Raw genomic sequence first — 18,848 nt, forward strand, 5'->3', positions numbered from 1 at the left:
TCCTCCTCTCTGTGGCCTCTCAACACTGCAGAACCCCCAGGCTCCACCATGGACCTCTCTGTCCGCACTCACCAGGGCCCCAGCTGGTCCTCATGGCTTTACTATCATCTACATAGTGGCGTCTCCTCCAGCCCAGACGCTCCCCTGACTTCAACTTCTAAATCCCCCGCTTTCCTGACGACGCCACTCTCAGAGCCCTCTCAACCTTAACATGCCCCCAAAAGGGGGCCTGCTCACATCACTGCACCCTCCCAGTCCTCCTTTTCACCTTCTCCATTCTTCCAGTGGTTGATCCAAAATTTTGCATCCCCGACTCCTGTCCCTCGCCTGTTCCTCTCCCCTAATCCAGTCCCCAGCATATCCTGGCAGCACTCCCTTCTGTGCATCTTCAGAATCTAGTCCTTCTTCAGCTCCTGCACACTTGTACCCAACCTCAGCCCCCACCCCCGGGCCACGGCCCCTGCTTCACCCCTTGCTCCCAGCAACCTCTTCTCCAGAGAAGCCAACTGATCTTTGAAAAACCCTAAGTCTGGTCATGTCAATTCTGTGTTCAAAACCTTCCAATTGCTTTCCATAAAATGCAGAGTCCTGCCCAGGCCACCAGGACCCTCTGGGGGGCACCTCCTGTTCCCTCTGTTCCCATGCCTCCCCTCCCCTGGCAGCTCTGTGAACAGCCAGCACCCACCTCTGTTCCCTCTGCTGAAACACCTTTCCCCTCAGATCCCCCAAGGGGCTTGGCTCTCAGTCATGTCCCTCTCCAGTGTCCCTGATCAGAGGCCTCCATGAACCCCCCACAGACTGGCCAATGGAAATCCCTAGAGGATCAAACATACATGACAAAGTTTATTTACAAGTGTACAGTTCTGAGGCGTTAAGTACATGCACTTCATTGTTGCACAACCATCACCACCACCCACTTCAGGACACTTTTCATCTAACCAACTGAAGCTCTGCACCCGTTTAATACACACTCCCCATTCCCCCTCCCCAGTGAGGAAGGAAAATAGGGTCTGGAGGCAGGGAACATAAGGCTGGCTGATTCACACTTCAGCTATGACAGGAAATATCCTCTCCATAGGGTGCACGCCGAGTCAGTGAATTTATAACTTTACTTCATCCTCTTCATTTACATAGGGCGTATGCCAAGTAGCCAGTGGAAACCCCTAGAGGGTATTTAAACACCCATGAATTCTGTAACTGGGCTCTTGAGCCCCTACCCTATGCCCAGGCCCGCTCCCACCCTGTGGAGTGTACTTTCAATAAATCTCTGCTGTTGTTGCTTCATTCTTTCCTTGCTCTGTTTGTGTGTTTTGTCCAATTCTTTGTTCAAGACACCAAGAACCTGGACACCCTCCACCAGTGACACCAGCAGCCCCCATTCTACTTTGTCTCTATGAATTTGCCTACTCTAGGTATCCATATAAGTGGAATCACATAATATCTATTCCTTGGTGTCTGGCTTATTTCACTTTGCGTAATATCTTCAAAGTTCACCCACGTTGTAGAATGTGTCGGAATTGTTTTCCTTTTAAAAAGCTGAATCATATAATAATTCCATTGTATTGAGACTCCTTTTTTTAAACCCATTGATCCATTGATGGACGCTTGGGTGACTTCTACCTTTTGACTACTGTGAATAATGCTATGAACATCCTGTCTCTGTTCAAGTCTCTGCTTTCAATTCTTTGGTATTTATACCCAGAAGTGGAATTGCTGAACCATAGGGCAATTGTTGAATGTTTTGAGGAACCTCCATGGCATTTTTCATAGCGGTAGCACTATTTTCCATTCCTATCAGCAGTGCATAGGGTTCCAGTTTCTCTACCTTCTCATCCGTGCATTTTGCTTTGTTTTTAAAATAATAGCCATCATAATAGGTGTGAAGGGGTGTTGACCTTTTTTTGTCTTTGACCATTAGCATTTCCATGTGGTTAGTTTCTTTGGCTCCAAGTATAAGCATGTATGAAGCAAAAAGAAAACCAGAGGATTCACAACTCATCACTCTCTGGGCCCAAGGCCTCTAGTGGGTCTGCCTTCTTCACTCCTCCTTCCAGGGTCTTCTGTTGATGCCTAGTGTGCAGGGATTTTAGCTGTACTTAGTGGAGACATAGGGAAAAGTGTGTCTACTTCATATTCCTAGATGGGGAGCCCCAAAGTCTTTTTTAATGCATGGGTTCCCTCTCCATCTCTTTTTTCTTGAAATTTGTTTATTGAAGAAACCAGCGTGTTTATCCTACAGAGCTTTCCACGGGATGGACTTTGCAGATTGCATTTCCCGCAGTGTCACTTAAGGTGTTCCTCTGTGCCTTGTGTGTCATGGGGAATTGGTAGGTAGAGTCAGAGGCTTGATCTGAGTCAGATGCAAGTTTTTGGCAAGACTGCGTCATAGGTGGTGGTGTGTACTTCTACCAGGAGACACAAGAACGCTTCTTCTTTCTTGGTAATGTCAGCTCCTTCAATGGTTACCAAGCAGTTTTTCTTTCATTTCTTCTGGCACCACTATGAACTCACAGACTTAATTACATACTTTCAGTCCGTTGCAGTTATTATTATTATTATTATTATTATTTTGAGATGGGGTCTGGCTCTGTCACTTAGGCTGGAATGCAGTGGCACGATTACTCTCACTGCATTGCAGTTATTCTTACTGATGCCCATTGCGCACCTTGCTAGTGGGAGCTTCTTTAAAATCCTTCTCACATGACCCCAAGTATCCTTGCTGGCACCCTTGATATGCAGTATGAAAAGATGTTGGCCAGGTGTGGTGGCTCACACCTGTAATCCCAGCACTTTGGGAGGTCGAGGTGGGTGGATCACTAGAGGTCAGGAGTTCCAGACCAGCCTGGCCAACCCAGTGAAACCTGTCTCTACTAAAAATATAAAAATAAGCTGGGCGTGGTGGTACACACCTGTAATCCCAGCTACTTGGGAGTCTGAGGCAGGAGAACCGCCTGAACCTGGGAGGCAGAGGTTGTAGTGAGCCAAGATCATGCTACTGCACTCCAGCCTGGGCGACAGAGCAAGACCCTGTCTTAAAAAAAAAAAAAAAAAAAGTTCAACTTGCCCTGGACATTTTCCTAAATCCAGAATCAGACCTTCTCCAGGGAGCCTGGTTCACAATTTGGGCACTAGTGGTGCTCGGTAGCTGCTGGGTTGGTCATTGTTTTTAGGTCTTTTCCAGTGAACCAAGTTAGGAAATAATTGTGTGTTTAAGACAAAATACATCATGAGTCCCAGTTGTTATTTCCATATCAAGTTCAGACTAAAGTGTTTTAATTTAACCCTGCTGGTCTTATAGACACATCTTTTCTTTTCCCATGTAAAAACCTGGTTCCCAATGATACCAGCATAAATACTCATTTACTCTCTCTGGCAATAAACATAAAACAGTCTCAGAATAAAAACCAATGCAACACTTTTTGATTACTGAAACTAGTTTTTATCAATCAACCATTTATTTATTGATTGCCACTCTTCTTGACCTGAGGGCATATCACACTAAGAAAGCACAGTAAAATTACTGTATTTTACAGTTTGAAATAATTCCTTTCTGTATGTTACCAACATTGTATTATATGGCTAGGTTCATTTATCACATTTTGCCTTCAATTTTCTAGAAATTTAAAAATTCGTTTGATAATTATGTAAATATTTTCATGGTTCTAAAGCCAAATCTATAGAGCAAATGATATTAGACAAGTGTATCTCTTAGCCCTGTCCCCTGTACATCATTCCTTCTCCCTTGCTGTAGGTAACAACTGTAAAACGTGTTATTTGCCTATATACATTACTGTTTTTGTGCACTGACAAATTTGTTAAGAGGGTTGATCTCATGTTAAGCGTCCTTACCACAAAATAAGGGGGGAGCACGAGGAAACTTCTTGAAGTGATGGATATATTTACTATGCTTTTTTACCTCAATTGTGGTGATGGTATCACAGGTGTATGCGTGTCTGCTCTCATCAAATTGTATACATTATTATTATTTTTTGAGACAGAGTCTCACTCGTCACCTAGGCTGGAGTGCAGTGGTGTGATTTCAGCTCACTGCAAACTGCTTCCCGGGTTCAAGTGATTCTAGTTCCTCAGTCTCCCAAGTAGCTGGATTACAGGCACCTGCTACCATGAGTGGCTAATTTTTGAATTTTTGGTAAAGACAGAGTTTCACCATGTTGGCCATGCTGGTCTCGAACTTCTGACCTCAAGTGATCTGCCCACCTCGGCCTCCCAAAGTGCTGGGATTACAGGTGTGAGCCACTGCGCCCAGCCAACTTATATACATTAAATGAGCAGATTCTTACAGCTGTACAGTATTCCACTATCTGGATGTACCATGGTTTATACAAACGATCCCCCATGGATGGAGATCACATTTTCTTGGAATGGAGTCACTACTTTGAGTTATATGATTAAACCGTTCCGAATGGCTGCTTCTCATCTCTCAGGTTACCTTGCCATCTTGCAGTCTGCTCTCAGCAGCTGTCTTCTGTGCTAGGGGCTGCCTCTATTTGTTGCCACCTGGCTAATATCTCAGATAAGGTACTAACTAGAGTTTTAATTCCAGTGTCGCCTCAAAAGCAGTGTTGGGGGGGCGGGGAAGGAAGTTCCTGTTTAATGAGTACTGAGTGTGAGTTTGGGAAGACGAATATCTGGAGACGGAGGGTGGTGATGGTTGCACAACAATGAGAATCTACTTGATGCCAATGAAACTTACACTTAAAAATGGTTAAACTGATACATTTTATGTATACTTTACCTCAATTAAAAGAAAGAATAAGTAGGACCTATAGGAAAACCACCCCCATTTACCAAAGACTAGCAATACAAATTCCCAAGAAAATGCTCCGCCAGTGTTTGTACATAACGAAGGGAAGATTTAATTGATGTGAATGTTTCCCCGCAGGATGTTCCCAACTTAGAGATGGCTCCCCTCTCCACTCCTGTCATCAGCAAGGGCTGGCTGCCTTCCAGACTTTCCTTTATCTGATATGGGCTCTTTCTAGACTTCTATTTATCTTACTACATGGTGACTTGAGTTTTATGGTTTCTAGATGAGGCGTTTATGACTAGACAGTCCAGCTCAGCACCAGGCTCTTCTCCCATACCTGCTGATGTTTGCCTTCAGGTTTATTAGCCTGGGCTGGGATGTCAGCAACATGGAACAAACGTATGCTGGGTGAGTCCCAGTGGCGTCATGAGTGCATAAGTGGGCTGTCGATTCGGATGGGTCATGGTGACCCTTTGCCCCCTCTTCATCTCTTCCCAAGACCTCTTGCCTTACCATTGGTAGGTAGCAAATGTTTCAGATGTCACAAGACCCTTGGCTTCTGGGTGCTCAAGGGGTGCACAGCACCCCACGTTTTCTTTCCTTAACTGGTCACATAAAAAGACAGCCTTTACAGCCCTTCAAGGCAAAACTCCAGCTATTTTATTTTGTTCAGTATTTTATGTAGTTCCATCAATGGAACCATATGGGGCTGAGTGACAAGGGGCTGACCTACCTGCTGGGGCCACCAGGCACACCAGAAACAGGAACAGCACCTGCAACTGGAGCCATCATGTGACCCGGTTCAGGGATCTTGACCATGTGGGGCACAGAGGGTGTGCCTGGCTGCCTATGCATTATCCCAGTGTTCTCATCTTGGAAGCCAGTAAGGGAGGGGATAAAGATGGACGTCTTGCTACAGCCGAAGGGGAAAAAGGAAGAGGTAGCAAGGTATCCACGTGAACTTGGGAGTAACTGGTATGATTTAGATCCTGACCACGGTCCAGTAAAGCATTCATCCAGGTCCTCTGAAGACGTGACCCCTGCTTGGGAAATTCGTATCATGGAAACTTCCACAAAAGCAGAGAAGCGGGTATCATGCTTCCCCATGCACCCAACTTCAGCCTCAACAATGACTAGCATTCTGGCAGTCCTGTGGTCTCTACTCACTCTTTTTTTCCCCGCTCAAGTATATTAAAGAAAATTTCAGACCCCGTGTGATTTCACCCTCGAGGATTTTGGTATCCTGTTCCCTTAGGACTGCTGAACAATAAACACCCAGCAGTCACTCCCAAATAGTCAGCAATGTCTTTTTAATACAGATGTGGTACAGAATGTTTAATTACAGCAGGGCAGTGATTCCAGTTAAATAAAATTAAAAACCTTTATTTTCCCAAATATAAAATTACTAAATTAATGTCTTAACAGAAAATATAACATGGTGACAGCTTTAAATTACACCACCATTCACCACAGGATTTATGATTTACCAATTACATACTCCACCGTTTTGGCAAAAGGATGAAATTCTTAAAACCGTTTATAAACCTAATATAGTAAAGACTGTATACATCTCCATATTGCACATTTTTATGTACAAGAATAAAACATTAAAGTGTATTGCATATACTGGAACAGCACAGATTTATCACAATTAAACTTAATGCAGAAGCTCATGTATTAAAAATGTAGAAATGTAATACATATATGTACAGAGTGGCAGGACTGTATTAACAATGATATGTACATAACAATATACTGTACTACTTTGTACTTTTCAGCATAGTTGTGTTTATTAATATAGGCCTTTGGTTCTAAACTGCTTGACTAGTTTTAAGCTCACATAATTCCTTAAGCTTTCATATTTTTTTAAATGCAAGGAAATGAGTATAAAAGCACTAAATCTCCTGGTTCACTGATACAAAAATTACAATGGTCAGTTCCCTTAGGTCATCAAAAACTAGTCACAAAAATAGTTCTTGTATTCAACCTGAATGTGCCACAGGAAAAAAAAAAATATTTTCAAGATTTTCCAGCTTAGCCTCGAGGCAAAAGGTCCCCCAGGCATCAATGTCAGTGCGGCCCTCCCTGCCATGTAGATCCCAGAACCTTTTTTTCTGTAGGCCATTTATTCCAACACTATTCTGCAAGGAAGAATAAAATCTAAGTCCAGCTCAGGAGTGTCTACCATACCTTTGTTAAGACACAATGAAAACTTTGAATATTGCCAGTGAGATTTAAAAAAATATGTGCACCTTCTTACAACTCCTATAGAAAATCTGTTAAGAAATAACATAGTTCTTTATTTCCTTTCTCTCCCCTTCCCCTTGGTTCTCCCTGTGCTCGGTCTCCCCAGTGATTGGCTTTGGAAAGCATCCTGAGTTTGCAAATGACAAAGCAAGTCCCCACAATCGGGCCATGAGGTGTAATCACACGACCGAAGACGAGCTGGTCATCCCGTGAACCATTGTGCTTGTTGGCGTCCCACTGATGGCATTGAAGATGTGAAGGGAATTCGGTAAGACGCTCGTCTTCTCCTCCAGGGGGCAGATCTCCAGGACAGAAACACAGTGTTACTGAGTGCAACACAATGTTGCCATGTGTGACACAGTGTTACCATATGCAATGCAATGTTGCCATGTGTGACACAATGTTACCAAATATAACACAATGTTTCAGAGTTTAAGGCAATGTTGCCATGTGCAACACAATGTTACTGAGTGTAAGGATGCAGCAGATATTTCTCAAAGTGTTGCACCCCACATCACACACACAAGTCTACACTCACTCCATCACGTGAGTGATGAGTGCCCGAAAAGCCTGGCTGCTGGTTTACAGAGGGAGTCTTGCAGCTTATCTAGTGAATGCCTGTTCTCGGGTGAGATTATTAGGAGAAAGTCAAGAACAGCACATTATGTTTCCTTTACAAAGCTAGCGAATGGAGAGCCTTCTAGGCTCACCAGATCATAAGGCAACGTGAGGTCTACCTACATGTGCTTGACTGGGACACAACCTAGCCTTGACCTTGAAAAAGCCTTTAAAAATAAATCTGGAGCATTTGTGTTTCTCTCCTGCCTCCTTTTCTCAGGGTCTTACAGATTTTGTCTTGGGAGAGGGTGGCTACTCCTCTGACCCTGAACAAGTATTTTTCCATGCCCAGTGGTGCCTAGAAGGATCTGAGTGTAGGTCTTGACCTCCAGCAGAGGCTCCCCTGGAAACACCAAAGCAGGTCTACCCCCACTACAGCCCTTCAGGGGTTCAAAGGGGCTCAGTCTTCACAGCTGTTGGCATAATGGAAAGTTCAAGGTGCAGTTGACAGCAAGTGCATTAAATATCCCCGTACTCTGGGAGTTTGACAGTTTCAGCCCATGATCTCTTATGACTTCCATCTTCTCTAGTGCCCAATGTCAGCACCCACTGACCAAACTCTCCATTCTATAGGAATCTGGAGGCTCCACAGAAAAGACCTCAAGTTTTCTCCAAAAATTGGTTCCCATGAGTCCCTCCTGTTCTGCTTAATTATTCAGACATTCCTTCCTCTAATTGTTTCCATTTTTTCTTTTTCTTTTCTTTTTCTTTTTTTTTTTTTTGAGATGGAGTCTCGTTCTGTTGCTCAGGCTGGAGGGCAGCGGCATAATCTTGGCTCACTGTAGCCTCCACCTCCTGGGTTCCAGCAATTCTCCTGCCTCAGCCTCCTGAGTAGCTGAGACTAGGGTGTGCACCACTACGCCCAGCTAATTTTTATATTTTTTAGTAAAGATGGTGTTTCACCATGTTGGCCAGGCTGGTCTCGAACTCCTGACCTCAGATGATCCACCTGCCTTGGCCTCCCAAAGTGCTGGGATTACAGGAGTGAGCCACCACGTCCGGCCTCTACTTTTTAACATGTCCAGAAGACGGTGCTTTCCTCTGCCCATGTACTGTCATTATGCCAATGTCTGCAGCTGCTCAAACTCAAAAAAGTAACAGCTTTTTCTGAGTCAGATTATCAGAAAAATAAAATTTAAAAATGACATTACCATCCCAGCTGAACATGTTAGCATGGAGGAGAAAAAAAGCAAGTGAGTTAAAGCTCACACACTGACGTTCGTTTCCTGCAATGAAAATGTCCTAACTAAACTGTCAGGGGATAGGATAACTTCACAAATGGCCCTGGCTTCCACTGTGCCAGACTGAAGGACGGTAATGGAGGGGCCAGACAGAGCAGTTCTGTGTTATCAAGGTGCTAATGTCAATTATAGAGAAAGGACAGTGACTGAGACAGACCCCTCACAAAAAAAAAGAAAAAAAACAAACAAAAAAACAATGTGGATGCTGCTCTAGGCATTCCCTGGGTACGGGTCACCATCTCCTCTGTGACAGCTGAGCTCACACACAGAATCCTACTGAAGAAACCCACAGGAAGGAGATAACAGCAAAATAATCAAGGAAGATGCCCGTAGTGACAAGGAACTTAAAGGAAGAATTCACAATGCTAAGGCCCACTGTACATCGTCAAAAATGGAATCGGTCTGTATTTTTAAATGGCAAAAACATTGAATGCAACAGATAATTCCTTAAACTAGGTTGGCAAGTCCTGCTTTTTCCAAAGGATTAAAGGAATAAAGTTGTCAGAACAGTATGGATATTTTCGTGTGAGTTTTTCCTTTTCTTTTTGGCTAGATGGGGTGGGGAGAGAGAAAGCTTAGGAAACATGGCCACCTCTTAGAGCCACGAGGAGGCGGGCCTGCTCTCCCCTGCTTGTCGTGGATAACAGCGTATGGGCAATCTGTTCGCTGTTCCCAAATGACCTGGTGCTAGAACATGGCAGGAGTGTGGTATGCCACATTCTCCTTCAGATGCCACGGTTCTGGAAGGATATCAGGTGGCCTAGGTCATGATAGGGTGTACCTCACACCCCTAACCAAGAACTCCAAGTTGTCGGAGCCAGCACGGCCCTTACCTGCTCATGCATGATTTCAGAAAGCTCCTTCGCCATTTCCCTGTAGTTGGCTTTCATTTCTTCCTGATACTCGAGCTGGTCTTCTTTAATCAGACGTTCGTTTACCGCTAAGGCTTGCCCGCAAGCTTCCACAAATTGCCTGGAATAGTACAGGCGGGAGAAACAAAGGCATGCAGAGGATAAGGCATGAGTCCGACCAGCAGCATCTCTCTCCCGAAGGAGCGCAGAAATGCTCAATACTTGAAGAGAAAAAGATGCTTTCAGTGTGCTTTACCTGAAAACTTCCTTAAGCAGCTTCACTTTATTGTCGGGATATCGCTTTGTGTTTGTGTCATCTAAGAAAGCTCGCGCATAGGCCAGGGGACCAGCATTGACCTAGACAAAGAGCAAAGGTTTTCAGTTGCATTTGGTGGAAGATTACCACGATAATCTGCTCAGTTTCAGTGTGCAGGCACTAAAAAGCCTGTCGGTGTGAGCTACTCACAATCCCTGCCTTCCAGGAACTTAAGCCCAAAAAGAAACCATGAAGCTCACTCTGTTGCACACCGCTTGATTCCATGATCTCAGCCATCTTCGGGGCACTTGTGGTGATGGTTTATTTTACGTAAGAAGAAACCAATGCTTGGAAAACTTAGGGGCCTGTTCAAGTTTGAACAGCCAATAAGCAAAACATCAGAGATCACAGCCCAGGTCTTCCAAATCCAGGTCAAGGATTCTTACTTCCAAGGTGTTTAGTCATGGGGATTTGTGCCGCACTACACGGAACTAACAGGCCAATCTGGTGAATTCAGTGAAAAACTGAAAAATACAGTAACTGTTCATTTCAATGGATTGTATAGACAGCCACGGGCAAACTGATGTGCTATGCTTGGATGAAGTGAGCATTTGCGGTGTGCTGGAGAGCCAGAGGTTAGGAGCAGACAGCAGGCGTGAGTGAAGCAGAACCCTGCATCATCCTTCCAAGCAGCTAAGAAGAGTCTGCGGATTTTGGATAAGTAAGGAAAGGTAAGAATGTGGTGAGAAAGAAGGCTGGACACACTGAGATGGGAAGAAGAATGTTCCAGGCGTCTGAGACAGCCTGGGAAAGAATGTGACTATGTGGTCACTGCATGATATTTCCCGGAAGGTCTGGTGAGCTTAGCAAGGAATTAGGGGAGCTGTCCGTGTGTGGTTCTGACCCATGGTAGGCAGGACTTGTCTAGCAATGACAGGAAAACTGAGCCACAGGAACTCACACCAGATGTGGGGAGACAGGAGGGTTCCAGCCACAGTGGTCAGAGGGGGGCCTCGGAGCCAGGAGCAATGGGTGAACAGCCCAAGATGCGTGAGGGTGGAACTCAGCACCAGGCTGGTGTGTGGGGGGAACCGTATTAATCACCTGAAGATGACCCAAATGACTGATCATCTAAAATGATACAAGACGGTCCATATTTGAAGAAGATAGAAAGAGGAAGGCTGATGAGACTCCATAAGGTCTGATAACAAGATCCTGGAGTGAAATACCAAGAAGCTCCACAGACGGCTCTGCCCAGTAAAGCTGCAGCGCCAGTGAGCTGCTTGATGAAACAATTACAGAGATACGCAAATAAAACGATAAAGTTAATTTCCTCTGGCTGCAACTTTGTTGTTACTTTGGTAGGTATGAGTATAAACTTAAATTTTCTCATTTCAACACGGAATTTCTTGCTTTTTAAGATGATTGGGAATTTAAAACGCTAAGGTTACCATCAAATTAGCAGGGCATATTTTGCCTTTTAGAAAGCTCAATGGTCCAGCCCTACCCTGGACTGGTGCCACAGCCGTCTAGTGGCCTTTCCATAGGGACTGGATGTTCCCAGATCATGTCGATTGAGTGGTTTTGTTTTTAGCGATAGAAAATTGTGGCCTCTGGACCTGTTACGTAATCACTCACATTGCCGGAATACTTATGTTCGCTTGCTAACTTATTTGGTGCATATGTCTTTGAGAGTATCAGGAAAGAGATTAAAAACATCTGTAAATGCTTTTGTGGTGAATGACACAAAGATGTCTATTGAATTGTATAGGCAACAACTCATGGTTTTTTAGTGTGGATCTGATGGGAAGTTGACAAAATACAATTTCAGAAAATGAACCAAAAAAAACCAAAACCTATGTATTATAATCTACATGTAACTTTCATAAACATACCCTTCTTGAAAGATAAAATAATAGGATATACAAATAAATATATACACACACACACACATATATACATATGAACAAACATGTGCTTCAACTATCTACACTTAAAAATACCAAGAAAGTAAAGAGTCATACTTGTTACTGGAGGGAAGTGATTTAACATTTACCAATTAACTAGGAAACCATGTAAGAAAGATAACTTTTTAAAAACCTCTTATTAAAGTATAATATACGAACGGAAAAGTGCATATATCACAAATATATAGCTTGATGAATTTTCACAAACTGAACATATATGTTAGTATCTAGATCGAAGATGATCTTTTCAATAAATTGTGTACATCACTTGGAAGGTCATATGGAAAAAATATATCCTGACCCTCACACTATAACATATACAAAAATCAGTTCCGGATGGACTGCAGACCTAATGCAGATGCTGAGCGAAGGAGGAAAACCTGGGAGAATATCTGTGAAATCTTGGAGTAGACACAGATTTCTTAAAGAGAACATAAAAATGCTACCAATAAAGAAAAAATTGATTGACTGGGCTATATTAAAATAGTGAATTCATTAATCAAAAGATACCATTAAGAGTAAAACTTAAGGTACTTTTTTGGATACAATTTTCACAGAAAACAGAAACCAACAGTTTTATAGGAAAAACTACTGCTCTCCACACTTCTTTGTATTTGGAAGAGTCTTGATGCTTCTAATCAGGCACCCAGAATTCCCCAAATACTGACAAATGAGGGTAGTGTATGGAGATCTGGCGCTTGTCCCCACAGTCAGTCAGTCCTCATGGGGCGGGGGGTGGGGATCATGAGGTTTCCTCCCCTTCTGATATCAGGAGAAATGTCATAGACGGTGGGGGAAGGGAGCAGGGATCACTTGGTAAACCGAGGCTCTCAAGTAGACCTTGTTGGTGGAAATGACTCGCAAGTCACCCAGGGGCAAGGGCTTCCCCTGCCGCCCTCCGGCCTGCTGTGCCTGGCTCACCTGAACACTCACGCTGCCCTGGAGCTTGAGCTGCAGTTTGATCATGTCCACCTCGGCCGAGGAGCACAGCTGCCGGAGCTCTGCCACCTTCTTACTCATCTCGTCAATCGCCACCTCGATGGGGTTCAGGTCAGTGTGGTGCTGGTACATGACAGGGATGCGCTTCTTCACGTAAGGAAAGCAGTGTATGGCTGCAGAGGATGAGCCCCAGAATTACTCCATGGCTTGCATGAGCTTTAGTGTTACTGAGGTGATTATTATCAGAAATGATTATTACAGATGTCATTATTCCTCACATTTTAAAACAAGGAACTCGAAGCTTGCCAAAGACACATACTAGTAATTGGTGGAGCTAGAATATTGTCTTCCTTTACAATCGTGTATCTCACAAAGTCAAGAGAGTTGGGTCCTTGTTATCCTTTTAATGTGACAAGCGCGTCTTTAAATAAATCAGGTTATCATTCCCCACTCAATTTTCTCACTCCAAATGCCCTACCTTCCTTGGAAGCTCTGAGGTCTGAATGAGTTAGTGGATATAAGACGACTTTCACAACATAAAGAAGACTAAACAATCTTGAGATACTACATAACAGATTAAGTCCAGGAAATAGTTCCATAAAAATATCCTTGAGAAAATTCATTTTTGTCCATAGAATAACTTTGAATCACATGCTAAATTTGCACAAATCTGAGAAATGAGTAGAATATAAGAAATAATAATATATTCCTAGGGTGGGCACGGTGCTCACGCCTGTAATCCTAGCACTTTGGGAGGCCGAGGCTGGTAGATCACATGAGCCCAGGAGTTCGAGACCAGCCTGGGCAGCATGGCAAAAACCTAATTTTTGTAATTTTTACAAAATTTTTACAAAATTACAAAAATTAGCTGGGTATGGTGGTGTATGCCTGTAGTCCCAGCTACTGGGGAAACTGACGTGGCTGGCTTGAGCCCGGGAGGTCAAGGCTGCAGTGAGCTGTGATTGCGCCACTGTACTCCAGCCTGGGCTACAGAGTGAGACCCTGTCTCAAAAAAGAAAACAAAAACCACTCCTCCAAAACCCAAACCAAAAAAACACAAAGAATAGACTCCTAAGCAAAGGATTTCATGAACCAGAAATTCACAAACTTTTGGAGCTGTCGTGCAAATAAAGGTATTTTGAAACTTACAGCAATGAATAAGAAAGAAAAATAAAAGTATTTACTTTTTCTTATATGTTTTTAAACCAAAATAACTGATTAACATTGTTTTCCTTTATCATAATGAGATACCTAAACATCAACACAAAGGAGTTAATTTAAAAATGAACAGAAAAGCAGCAGGTTGTGATTTGCTGTTTCACATTTCTTACTGCTCTGTATAATATAGAAATATCTAATATTCTCACTTGACATATATTTACTAATAGATAGTAGATATGTACTTAAAAGCTTATTTTCTTTTTGAACAAGCAAATATCAGACGGGAGTGGTCCTGGTCTCTAGTTAGCAAGTGGCTAGGGAAGAGTTTAATTGGGAAGGACTCATCACAGGACGGGAAACAGGGCCAGCCCCTGGGAAACACAGGGCTCCGATGGGCCGTCCAACATCCAGACAAAGGTGCAAAACATGTCCGCCCTGAGGCAGCCTCATTTGTCACATACTTACAGGCCTGCTGCCTTTTCACAATGTTTTATCAGTGAAAGGTGAAGGACTCCTGACTTGGTTTCACAGATTTTAAGTGGTAGCGCCGGGGATCCATAAAGCTCCCTGGTAGGATGGCGAGGACTCAGCCTCCCAGGGAGGGAGCGCTGGCAGAGGCCTGCTTGTACTTGGACAGAGGGCTGTGCTTCAGGGGAGGAGTGGGGCTGCCTTCCTGTTTCTGAGGAAGGAGGTCAACTCTAGGTTCCCAGTCTCCTTTTGCTTTCTCTGGAATACAGATCACGTTCCACCAGAGGTATATTTACTCACCTGGGTACTGTTTATCGTCTGTCTCCTCTGGCTAGAATGCCAGCTGCACAGGCCCACAGATGTGTTTCATTAGCGTGCCAATGGGCACAGTGTCAGTGTGCAATACATTTTGTTGAATGAATGAATGCATTACTGCCCAAATGACTGCATGAGAGTCCAACCTGGCTCTGGAAGGTGGACAATTAGGTGACCGACTGAGCCAGCCCTTTAGAAAGGAGGACAGGGCAGGCCCAGTGATGAGTATGGTGACTGCTGGTTTGTGTGTCTTGAATAGAAGGTGGAGGGCCGGAGGCTAACCCAGGTTTGGAAGACTCTGGAATAGTGACTGGGAAGAAACTCCTTGGCAGAAGTTCCATGAAAGAAGGCAGGGAGGCATCTCCCCGCCCCCCTTCTTTGGGACAGGCTCGGAAATTTCCACTGAAGGAGGATGGAGGGTGATTATGAGGTTTTTCAAATGATCGCACAGTTACAGTCAGCTGACTGCGAACTACCCAGGAAGGTGAGCCTTTTCCTGGTGCAGAGGGCAGGGAAGGCCTGGGCTCCCTTTGACCTTTGGAAGGCCAAAGGTTAGGTACGAAGCAATGCAATGGAAGAGGAACCTGAGGGGTTGATAACTTGAGGGAAAACCCTCAGGTCCAGCCTTCAGAATGCCCTGGTGTGTGTATCTAGCTCAACAGCAGATGAAATCTAGCAAAAAATGAAGAACTTTCTCTCCTCTGCTGCTTACTGTTTACAAACTTATGACAATATAATGAGTGTTCTAACTCGCATTTTGCAGATGAGGAAACTAAGGCACAGAGAGGAAGCGTGACCTGCCCAAGGTCACACAGTGAGGCTGTGACCCAGGCCTACAGGACCCCCAGGACAGCGTCGCCGCTGTGTAGGCTGCCTCAACCCACAGCGGTGGACGGCAATCCCTAAGCCAACAACACAGGTGTCTGCCCCGCCTCTCTCTGCAGCGCACTCTCTGTCCGCTTGTTCCTGCAGATACAGAGCGTTGCTCATGTGCTTTATCTAATCTAACGTAGTCCCTAACAAAACGATGGAGAAATGTGCCCTGGGAAAACAGCCTATCGTCATGAACGTTTATGAATCAGTACACTGCCTTAACAATAACCAACCCAAAACTCCTGACCCTGACTCAGCAGTGAACTAGGTTTATTACAGGCAGCAGTTCTCTAACCTGAGCGTGCACCAGGATCACCGGGAGGGCTTGCTGAACACAAAGAGCTGGCCCCGCCCCCAGAGTTCCTGATCCAGCAGTTTCGGAGGTGGGGACCTGGAACTTCCATCTCTAACAAGTTCCCTGGGCGTGCTGATGCTGCTGGTCCTGGACCAACCTTTGGTAACCACTGACTTAGCGGGTCAGAAGGGAAGTCATCACAGCTGAGCCATAAACACTGTAAGCTGGTGATTCCCATAAAGTGATTCCGTCTCGAAGAGCAGTTATCTTGCTTAATGAGAATTTGGTACTAATGTGTGCCTTAAAAAAATAATTATTTGGGGTGGGGTGATGTTTGTGAGGATAATATCATTTGTGCTTTACATATGCTATCTTCTTAAAAGCAGGAGTAGGGACACTTTAAGAACAGTTTTGTTTGTTTTGGTTTAACTTTTATCTCATTTCCCTCATAGGGAGTGTGAAAAGCTCCCTGCAATACGTTGTCCTGGGCTAATTCATAAAAACCTGTATTTTTTTTTTGATAACAGCTTTACTGAGATTTAAACCCCACGCCATCCAATCTGTCTTTTTAAAGCATACACTTTGCGGGTGAGAGCTGATAAGCCCCTGGGCGTGGCATCTCCACAGCTCCTTCCGCTCATCATGATAGTGCATATTATTGCCCAGACGGAAACTCAACAACCCCAACTTCCGGGAAGCAGGCCCTTTCCTGGTCTGACTTAACTAGGGCCACTCTTTGGAAGACGTGTGGTGAAAACTGGCACACCTGGCATTCTGAATGGCCCTCCCACTGATATTGCTTGGTCAAGGAAGCATTTTATGTTAGGTTACCCCAGTGATGTCGCTGACCCTAACGAGGCATGGATGGGTCAAGCTCTCCCCCAGAAGGTAAAAATCACCCGAGGATGACTGGACACTTGCCAGGGGCTGGGAAATGATGCAAAACACATTTCCCAGAGTGGGTTGTCACTGGCTCAACAATGCCAAAGGGATCAGTGAGAACTGCCTAAGCTGAAATTGTGGACAGCCACTGAATGCAGTGAGCTTCGCGGAGGAGGCATTCAAGTGGCAGCTGGCCAGCCCCCAGGGGCAATGATGTGGGCGATCCGAGCTCACATCCCGTTTACTCACAGCCTGAGACTGCTGAGCAGGTCCATGCTAGAACCTGAGACAGGTGTGTGAGATGGGTCCCTCCAGGACTGGGTGTGGCTGCTGGACCTGGAGTCCATAAGTCACCTTAGACTGTGTGCAAAAGCATCTGGGCACATAAGGCCTGCCATTTTCATCAGACTCTCAGAAGGGTAAGTGACCTTCGATTGGATATGAACTTCTGGTCTTGTGGAAGAAGGAAGTGTCAACAGAAAAACATCCCAAGTATTCAAAAGGAAGCACTAGATAAATGGGAAACTGAAATGGGTGTGGTGGTGGCTAACTGAGCTCGAAAGGCCCTTCCAGTCCTGAAGCTTCTGAATCCCTCTGGACAGCTCTTCAGCGAGGCGTCCAGGCTGGTGTCCATGAGGCTTCTGGGGCCCATACCTGTCAGGATGGTGCGCCGTTTGCACTGCTCTTCCACCCCGCCCTGCCTCTTCCCGGTCTGCGTAAACGGCATCTCAAACATGAAGCGGCGGATGTTGTGGGATCTCTCAAACTCTGTTTTCCTTTCTTGCAACTCTTTTTCGTCAAAGAAGGGGATGACGTGAGTCACCTGGATGTAGGCATACTTGGAATCCAGATCCTTAGGGTTGACCTTTAATTGAAACAGCACAATGGAAGATTGGTACTCCGTGAAGGAACTGCTCAGTCCTTACCTACGTGGTATTTTCCAACATTTTATTAGTAAATATAATGGAGAAAAGAGTACAACAAACATCCACATATCCACCACTTGGATCAACAACTGCTAGCAGTTTGCTCTATTTGTCTCAAATATACATACACATACACCTGTGTACGCGCGCACACACACACATACAGACTTTTCTTTCCAGTGGAACCATTTCAAAGCAAGCAGAGCACATCAGGATACTACAGTCAGCTTCTCCTAAAACTGAGGACGTTCGCTTCTACAACCACAATACGTTATCATGCCCACCCAAATTAACACTGATTCCCTAATACCATCCAATACCCAGTCTACATTACCATTTTCTCAAATGTCTCCAGAATGTTAGTTATAGATACCTGTGTTTGGATCAGAATCTAATCAACAATCACACTTTACATTTAGTTGTTATGTCCCTAGTCATGTTTAATTTAGAAGAATTCCCTATCATTCATTTTTCCCATAACATTGAATTAATTAATTATTTATTTTTATTTATTTATTTTTTTTGAGACAGAGTTTCGCTCTTGTTGCCCAGGCTGGAGTGCAATGGCATGATCTCAGCTCACTGCAATGTCTGCCTCCTGTGTTCAAGTGATTCTCCTGCTTCAGCCTCCTGAGTAGGTGGGACTACAGGTGTGTGCCACCACGCCCGGCTAATTTTGTATTTTTAGTAGAGACAGGGTTTCTCCATGTTGGTCAGGCTGGTCTCGAACTCCCGACCTCAGGTGATCCGCCCGCCTTGGCCTCCCAAACTGCTGGTTTTCTTATTGAATGACCTCCAGTCTGGATTTCCCTGATTGTTTCTTAAACTGCATTTTTAGTATATTTGGCTTAGAGAGACAAATGTTTATTTTAGGAATAATGTTTGGAAGCTAGGCCTCCAAATTATCATTACTCTATAGACAGCTGAGATTAGATGCAAATAGCTACATATTAATTAATTTAATACAGGTACCGATTAATCTAGACTATTCTAATGATAAATTTAGTTTCTGTTCAACACATAAATGCTTTTAAAACCACA

The 18,848-nt window shown here is 44.4% G+C and overlaps 2 protein-coding genes across 28 annotated transcripts in view; one reads left to right on the forward strand and one right to left on the reverse strand.

Moving 5' to 3' along the window:
* Positions 1-18,848, forward strand: part of UBAC2 (UBA domain containing 2) — an 885,094-nt gene that overhangs the window by 282,384 nt on the left and 583,862 nt on the right. The window lies entirely within an intron of this gene.
* The window catches only part of DOCK9 (dedicator of cytokinesis 9), a 298,820-nt gene continuing 286,031 nt past the window's right edge, over positions 6,060-18,848 (reverse strand). For all 27 annotated transcript variants that reach the window (XM_050765961.1, XM_050765940.1, XM_050765933.1 and 24 more), the window contains 5 exons: positions 17,536-17,746; positions 12,870-13,060; positions 9,982-10,082; positions 9,708-9,846; positions 6,060-7,317 (listed from right to left, as the gene is read on the reverse strand). In XM_050765961.1, the coding sequence (XP_050621918.1) occupies positions 7,195-7,317; positions 9,708-9,846; positions 9,982-10,082; positions 12,870-13,060; positions 17,536-17,746 (765 nt within the window). In that variant the 3' untranslated portion in view covers positions 6,060-7,194. The remainder of the gene's footprint in view (positions 7,318-9,707; positions 9,847-9,981; positions 10,083-12,869; positions 13,061-17,535; positions 17,747-18,848) is intronic.

The sequence above is a fragment of the Macaca thibetana genome, chromosome 17, assembly GCF_024542745.1.
Source record: "Macaca thibetana thibetana isolate TM-01 chromosome 17, ASM2454274v1, whole genome shotgun sequence".
In the NCBI taxonomy this organism is placed as follows: domain Eukaryota; kingdom Metazoa; phylum Chordata; class Mammalia; order Primates; family Cercopithecidae; genus Macaca; species Macaca thibetana.